The sequence below is a fragment of the Microtus ochrogaster genome, chromosome 2, assembly GCF_000317375.1.
Source record: "Microtus ochrogaster isolate Prairie Vole_2 chromosome 2, MicOch1.0, whole genome shotgun sequence".
Classification (NCBI taxonomy): Eukaryota; Metazoa; Chordata; class Mammalia; order Rodentia; family Cricetidae; genus Microtus; species Microtus ochrogaster.
The window spans coordinates 56601231-56610045 of record NC_022010.1 but is presented as its reverse complement, the minus strand read 5'-3'; the positions used below and the strand labels follow the sequence as shown (position 1 = coordinate 56610045).

Below are 8815 nucleotides of genomic sequence, written 5' to 3'. Positions count from 1 at the left end.
TTTTGCAGTTTGCAAGGCCAGTTGCTAAATTATCCTCTATTTATGAAGTATTCAAGTTCAAATTCAGCTAACATTTTCTGAACATTCTTACTATGCATTAGTATCATGTAGGTACTATTAAAGGATTCACTTCACATGTGAATTAAACAGGGAGCCAACTTTCTACAGATTTGCAGAACAGGAGGTAGACTCGCTCATTTAGTAGAAGTAGAAGGTAGTGACACACTTAATATTGCCATCGTATGGAGTGGCAGAAAGCATGGAATCCTGCCTGGCATGAGAGGCGGAGTCAGCACTCACAGATGGTGCCCAGTGAGGGGACTGGAGTCCTCACCTGTCATCTCCTGTACTATCCTCCCCCCCCCCCGAATCCTCCAGGAATGTGGGCCTCTCTTATGGGGGCTGGGATAACGCTCACTCCTCCGACTCCAGGGACAAGGACCAGCTGGCTGTATTCCAGGCAGCTTACTCTTGAGCTAAAGCCTAGGCAATTAGGCCAAATATTACTGAGGAGAGGTGGCCATAGAAAAGTGAAGTGTTCAGGGGACTAGCTTTTTAAGCCAATACATAGTGGGCTGCCCCAACTTTCTTAGGCACCCCAGATTTCATGCCTGAACCCCACAGTCTGACTGGTCAGTAACACTTGTTGAGAATCTGTTAAACCTGCACCTCAGCGGTGGGCAGCCATTCCTGAAGGTGAAATGTTTCTGAGCTTTCTTTTATGTCCTCAGTTGGATATGGAATGTGCTCTTTTGGATGGAGAGCAGAAATCCGAGACGGCTGAGCTCATGAAGGAGAAGGAGATTCTGGATCATCTGAACCGGAAAATCACAGAACTGGAAAAGAACATCGTAGGCGAAAAGACCAAGGTAAACGGACAATATTAGAACGTGTTTTCTACGGGAAAGGCAGGTGTTCCGACTACTGGAATTTAAATGTTAAATGGAATTGCATGATTTGGGCTGAATAATGTGGCTTTAGAAAAAAGTTCTAAGGTCCTCTGTTGTCACAAGCAAATAAACAAAAAAAAAAGCAAAGACATGCCAGGTAACAGACAGTAGATGCTGAGAAACCCTGATATGTCACGGCAGCCTGGTCTTGTGTATGAGTAAGTTCCTTTTCCCCGTTAACCTTTGCTGAGTCTACCATTTTTTGTTTGTTTGTTTGCTCTAATTGTTTATTATTTTTAGTGCACCGAGTATGTATATCACTGGAGCCCTTGCAGGGTGACTTGGGCATAGTCAAACAGTGGCTCCTCATTTCTGTTTACTTTTCTGTTCATTAATAAGATGAATGGTGTCCATTCATCTCAAATTCCCAGCCTTGCCATTGTCAGCAATGCAAGTGCACTGTTCCTTGAACAAAGGTGCTGCTGTCTTCAGGGGCGGTCCCCACACACTGCCAAGTGATCTGCAGGCCACAGGTGACACCATGCTGAGGTCTTATTTATGTGTTTCAGGCCGCAACTTGAACATTAGCTGATGGCCACTAGGGAAAACATCAAAAGTAATTGGCAGAACTTAGAATTAAAAGTGTTAGTTTGTTGGTGGGGAATTTCCCCTTCATGGAGATAGTATGTATTCCTCTTCCCTTATGATTTAGGAACAGCTGGACTAAGCCTAAAATTCCAAATTGGGTTAGCAAGAAAGAAAGAAGATTTGACACATTCTTCCCTGTCTATCGAGTTCTCTATTAGACAAAGAAAAACAGCAACAACAACAACAAAAAGTTTCAATTTGAGTCAGTTCTACTGCTCACTTGACTTCCTTTTAAGACCCCTGTGTGTTTGAGACCTATAAACAAGGGCATTGGATCTCATTGCCAAAGGCTGAACTCAGAATCACTTGATGAGAACCGGAAGCTGCTGTACACATTCCACTTCATTTTCTGATTTTCTGGATGTCAAAATTAATTACTGCACAGCCTTTTCATTTCAAACTTCATGTACGCTTCTTCTACAACCAGTCTTGGAAATTCCAAAGAACCTATTTGGATAGTGGGCATGTTTTTCTCTAACTCACAGTCAAATCAAAGAGTTAAGTGAATGACCCTGATGTATGGGACTGGGGAGACAGATGGCTCAGAAAGGGAGAACCTTAGCTGTGCAAGCTTGGCCACCTGAGTTAGGGTCTTTTGAACCCAAGAGAAAAGGCAGACATAGAGGCATGTGTCTGTAATGCCAGCATTCTTTTAGCAAGATGGGAAGTGGAGGCAGGAGACTCCCTAAGAAGCTCTTGGGCTAGGTAGCCTGGAATCCACAACACAGTGGCAAAACAAGAAAGACCATGGCACAAAGTGAAAGAAACGACTAACAGCTGATGTTCTCTGACTCCCACATGTACATCATGGCATGTGAGTGCTCTCCCCCACCAACACACACACACACTAAAGGTGTATGGGCAGTCTCTGTTAATAGCTTATCTTCTCATTCCCAGCCTTTGTATTGAGATATCCAGAAACTTGTGTTGGTGGTATCAAATATCTTGTTTTGGTATTTACAAGTATCAATTAAATTGATTGTAGTAATTAATCATATTGCAGTTTGATGGAAACCTCGTGGGGTCTGAGAATAGGGCATTGTGTTCCCTGTGGACACTCTGCCTCTCCCACCAGTGTGACTTTATCTGTGCATAGCCTATAGCTCTGTCTCCACATCACATGTCTTCCTCTGTCATTGGCATCAGACTCACAAAAGTGAAGCAAGTTGGGCTGATGCTGGGTCTGACTTCCCAGGGAAAGCTGGGCTGTGTTCGAGACCTAAGGTAGAGGTGAAAATCCCACAGCATTGGCAGAAACAAACCCAGAAGGCCGCTTCATCCCACCATCCCTCCTGCCAAGCTATTCAAGAAGGAAGTTCAGGGCATGGAGCGGATCCTGCAGCTGTTAGGGGATTAGTGGGCCTTGGCAGGTGAAATTATTGTCTCTCACCACATGATGTGAAAAATGTCAGAAACTGGGTAAGGGGCTCCCAGGGAGGACTGGGGGGCAGGGGACTGGAAACAAAGACTGGACCAGATGGGTGGCACTACACATTCTAAACAGCCACAGCCCAACAGCATTTTCTGACGCAGGAATTCCTGACCTCTGTGTTCAGCCGACCCCTGCTGCCTCTCAAGTCTTCAGCATTTCTGCACAAAACTTGCCAGTTTACCACACCTGTGCGGGTACCATACTGCTGTTATTATCTTAGAATATCATCAGTTAAAATAGATACCCTCGCTCCGCATCCCAAACTTCTCGGACAATTTTACCGGCAGACACTGTGTCTCCTCTTTATTTGCCGATTCAGCATCCTTCCCATTCCATTTGGCTTAGTCTCCACCACGCCATCGAATTTCTCCTTTTAAGACTCCCATGGACTTTAGCTCTTCCCAGCCCACTCTGGGCCTTTCAGACTCTTGTGAACAATTTTTTTTTCTCTTAGCTTCTCCCCCCCCCCCAGCCTTCTCCAACTTTGCCCTATAGCTCATCCTCTTTTGGTATTCTTTCTCTTGCATTATGTTTGTGGGGGAGGGGCAGTGCACATGTGTACAGGCTCCTGTGGAGGCCACAAGTCAACCTTGGGTGTTGTTCTTCAGGCCCCGTCTGCCGTGTTCTTTAAAAATATTATTCTGTTTGTGAACACTCTATGGCATGTGTGTGGAGGTGAGAAAACAGCTTATAGGAGTTGGTGCTTGCCTTCCGCCATGTGGATTATCGGGAACAAAACTGGTCATCGGGTGATACAGGAAATTAGTGCCCTTGCCTGCTGAGGCATCGCCCTGGTTCCCACCTTGTTTTTTTGAGGCAGGGTCTCTCACTGGCCTGTAAGTCATCAAGTAAGCCAGGTTGGTTGGCCAGGGAGCCCCAGAGATCACGGTCCCTGCCTTCCCAGTGTGCCACCACACACAGACATTTTTAAATGTGGGTTTGGGGATCCTTCTGTTTTCCATGGCAAACACTTTATTGACTGAGATATTTCCTCGGCTTCCCTCCTCTTAGTCTCATCTCTCTAATATCTACCTATGTTCTGAACTCAGTTCTTTTATCCTGGTGTTTCTTAGAGGGTCACGGCTTCAAACAACCTGGAATGCCGGTGACCGACATGCATGCATGCCCATGCCTCTTTTCTGAACTGACACTCCCCACAGGTGTTGCCTAGCAGCTTCCCACCGCACACCTCCACCATGCGACTCTTGATCTCCTACTCCTTGTGGTCCACCTCTGCGGCCCCTCCACATATGTCCTCTCCATACACATCCTCCAGCTCTCTGAATCTAAGCTTTCACCTCGACCTGTTTGACGGCTCCAGCAGGAACCTGGATCCTGACTTTAACGCCCCGCTTCACCATAACCCATGGCCACAGCGTTTCTCAGTTACCAGAGACTTTCCGTCTCCCTGGCAACATTCTCTTTGATGAATTTGCTTCTTGTTGCCCTTTGTCTTTTACCTCTTCAGCCCCTTTCCTTCCCTTCCCTTCCCTTTCTTAGCCCATTCCCTTCACATTTATCAGCCGTGCTAATCATACTAGTTCTTTGTTTTTAAATAGAAATTAGATCACAGAATTCTTTTCAATCTAATCCAAATTACACTGAGATGTAGCGAGGGGACTGTTATACACACCTAAATTTTCCTGTGGACTGTCACCCTCGTCCCCCACTTGACACCAGTTTCACCAGGGCTTTCTTACTGTTCTGAGCTCCATCCTCTCTCTGCCTCACCCCCTCCCCACCCAGGCCATTCTCAGCTTTCCCCACCTGGATCTCTCTTGCCACAGTCCACACTGTTTCTGCCTTCAAGGATACAGCTTTACTGTTAGCTTTCCAGAAAGGTTTCCCCGTAGTCTCTAGTCGAGCTCCTCCTTCCCTCTATTGTTCTTTTATTCCTTTTATCATCCTACCTTATTATTTGCATTTGGGGGGATTATTAGGTATTTATTTCCCTCTCCAGCCAACTAGACAGGAGAAGCACTGTTACTACTGTTTATCCAGCTTGTAGTTGCTACCAAAGAGCTGCCCAGTGTGCTCTGGGAATATTGTCCTTGGACTCCCCTGCTAACAGCCAGTCCAGGCTGGGCATGACAAAAGGCAACTGGGCCAAACACCTGCTGGAGAGCTGTGTGTAGCCAAGTGTCAGGACAGCTGGGATCGGCTGCTCAGGTGCGCATGCCAGAAGCCTGTGCTCACAGTGCCAGGGGAGCCAGAGTGTAAGACAGAAGGAGGAAGTGGCCTTTGCCCTTCTGGATTGTGTTTCCCTTTCCACACACCTGTTACTTTGCTCAGACATGAAGTGGGGAACAAGGAAAGTAAACCCCAAAGATATCCCGAGTGGGCAAGCTCTGATTCAGATGCTCCCAGCATGTCTTCTCGTTCTGATCTACTTCTGTTCTATTTTCTTTCTTGAGATTTTATTCACTTTTATTTCATGTATAGCATATTCTGCCTAAATATATGTCTGTGCACGGTGTGTGCAGTCCCCATGGAGTCAAGAGAAGGCATCAGAATCCCCCTGGCACTGGAGTTTTATATAGATGGTTGTGAGCCATTGTGTGGTTATTGGTTATTGAACCCTGGTCTTCTGGAGCAGAAGTCAGTGCTCTTAACTACAGAGTCAGCTCTCTAGCCCCCTGCACTAGCTTGCTGCAGACAAGGGAGGCCTAGAAGCACAGAAAAACTGCTTAATATCATAACAGAATTCAGATTTTGATATGAAATTACTGACAGTGTTTCCTTGGCCCTCGAGACTAGTCTTTCATTTTAATCATTTTACCCGGTTTGGGGACTATTTTATTTTACTTACTTAAAATTGTACATATTAGACATGGCAATTATATGTCACTACATAAAATGTCAAATATACATGTAATTCTACATATATGATAAAATATGGATGATATATTTACTGAACTTTTGTTGTTGCTTCCTGGTCTACCTTTCACTCCTCTTAAGGAACCATGGTCAGTTTGTTTGACGGTGACTCTTGAGATAAAGGTCCCTGACTGTTGCTATTCTGGGGTAGTAACCATATCACACACACAGCCACTATAAACATGGATAAACCCTGAACAAATATGAGTCCCTAACTTCAACAGGAACTCAGAAGGGATGTTTATTTAGTAAGGCAATAAACCAAGAGCCCGTCATCTTTTTTTTGCATCTTATTAAGAAAGGGGAGGAGACTGCTTACCTTGACGACAAGGCGGGGAGGCTACGCGCCCCCTATACCCAAACTCTTGCATTCCCCATAAACCAGGCTGCGTTTGGAAAGGATGAGAATTCTACTTTTCTCTATTCCTTTTTCAAGAGCAAAGCTTGATTTAGGAGAAAGTGCGGAAGTCTGTTATATATGTTTTTTCTTCTATCTTTGTCTATTTTTGACTGTATTAAAAATAACTTGCCAAATTCCTCTCTTTGGAGCTCTGTGTTTCTGCGTGCCGTCTGTGTATCTTAGACTAGAACAAGTACGATAGTCACGAGGGGGCAAAATCAGACATGGTCTTTAAAGGGAAAGCCCCACTTCCTCCCTTTCCGTAAAGTCTCTCCATTACCCAGATGGTAACCATAAAACTCAAGCCGTCCTTCCCTATAAAGACGGACCCTTTGGCTCTTCATGCTTTGGTGTCCACATTGTGGCACCACGGCTGCCCTCATCTACACACACTGAGCTCTGAGCTGAGGCGTGGGCCGTGACCTACTCCTGGATGACAGCGAAAGCTCTGATGGCCTAGCTTTTCTACAATAAGCAAATATCGCTGCGTGTGAAGTGCGTTTATTTTTCGTTATTATCTTGCCAAAGTACCTGCTGCTTCCTCCCTGCCTTTCCTTCAGGGAAGGGGATGGAGGGGGAGAAGGCAGCCGGGCCTGGCTCACATTCCTCTGAGGTGTTAATACCCGGACCACAGCACATTTGCCAGGTCACAGTCAGGGTTAAGAGGAACTGGCCCTTCCAGGGCCTCTTTCTTACATTTCAAAGTCAGCTCCCTGGCTAAAGGAAGTGGAATTAGATCATGGGATGTGGGGATTAAACCAGCTGGATTCCTGATAGGTCTTTTTTTTTTCCCTAGTGATTTTGATTACAGAAGTCCTCTCTTGAGATTTACCTGTTTTTATACACAGAATACTTAACTGTTAACTGTGAAGTGATTGCAGGTTTGAAACCTTGGCTTGTCTGTTGGCTAATCTGTGAGTCTATCCCAAGCCAACACAGGCTTTCAAGAACAGGAAGGAAAGGGCTGCTCATGGTGTTTGAGGAAAGCTCTAGAAGGTCCTCCCATCGGCATGCAGGACTTAGGTATCACAGGTTTAACACCTTGCTGCATCAGTTCAAACCTGAGCAGGAGCGCCACATACCAATGCAGCCTGAGCACCTTCTTGTGTGCTGTGGTCTGAGAGGAGGCATTTGAAAATTACAGAAGTGGACTTTAATTCTTTTTTGGTTTTTCAAGATGGGCTTTCTCTGTACTTTGGAACCTATCCTGGAACTAGCTCTTGTAGAGCAGGCTGGCCTCAAACTCACAGAGATCTTCCTGACTCTGTCTCCCAAGAGCTGGTATTAAAGGCATGCACTACCACTGCCCGGCGAATTTAATTCTTGATAATATTTGCCCCCTCCTTTTTTTAAAGAGTTCAATCCAGAGAAATTATGCTATCCCACTACAGAGAAATTCAAGTATAAACTGATGGTAGCTATTGGGGAACCCTCAAGAGCCTGGAAATGAGATAGCACTTTTAGAAAGGAAGATACGGGGCTGCAGAGGTGGCTCCAACTTAAGAGCGCTTGCTGCTCCTGCAAAGGACTGGACTCCAGCTCACAGCACCCACATAGAGCAGCTCACAACAGCCAGTGCCAGGCCTCCTCCGGCTTCTGTGGGCATCCAAGTGCATGTACACTTGATACCATTTTTAAAAAGCTAGTAGAATTGGAAGAAGTAGCAAATTTAAGTACCAGAAAATCCGCTATGCTTGAACGTCAGGTAAATCGAGAATATCTTTAATCTATTCCTCTGGCAATTCTTAGATCATGCTTACACTAAAATCTGAGCTATTCATTTGAAATCAAATGTAACTTGATGTCCTTTATTTTATCTGGCATCTTTTTAGGGCGATGTTGAAGCACCTGCTTATGAAGAGTTGCAGGCTTACATGTGTGGTACAATGATCTTTGTCATTGTACTTAGGATATTTTTGCTATTGGAAATTTGCCATTGGAATTTACAGAAAGTCAGCAAGTTAAATTTCAGTTTCCCTCTTCAAAAATACAGCCAAGAAGAGGACAACTTATGTAAATCTTTTAACCAAAAGACCTATCATGATAAAGACTTCTTCCTTTAACAAATGCTGGCCACTCTTGCATATGAATTCACATTGTTTAAAGTAAATTAAACAGACTCCTGGTCATGCGTATGATTTGGAAATAGTCATTGGCACCTGAGCTTGAACTCTACCCTCCTTCCTGGATGTTACTGGACTGTAGAATCTGTCACAGTTCATTCTTTGGGAATTTACTCATAAGAGAGACTTTTTTGTTGTTGTTGTTGTTGCTGGGTTTTTGTTGTTGTTTTTTGAAGATTTATTTATTTATTATATATACAGTGTTCTTCTTGCACCCAAAAGAGGGCACCAGATCTTATTATAGTTATGAGCCACCATGTGGTTACTGGGAATTGAACTCAAGAACCCTGGAAAAACAGTCAGTGGTGTTAACCTTTGAGCCATCTCTCCAGTCCCAGAGAGGCTTCTTATGCTCTGAAGTTCAGACTGTAGGATCAATTACTTTAGGAAGTTTTTTTTTTCTTTTTTCTATTTTTTCTTTCTCTCTCTCTTTCTTTCTTTCTTT

General features: G+C 44.6%; 1 protein-coding gene across 1 annotated transcript in view; it reads left to right on the top strand.

Annotated features, from left to right (window-relative positions):
* Nucleotides 1-8815, top strand: part of Phldb2 (pleckstrin homology like domain family B member 2) — a 222830-nt gene that overhangs the window by 168671 nt on the left and 45344 nt on the right. The window contains exon 6 of the mRNA XM_026786135.1: nt 732-869. Within this exon, the coding sequence (XP_026641936.1) occupies nt 732-869 (138 nt within the window). The remainder of the gene's footprint in view (nt 1-731; nt 870-8815) is intronic.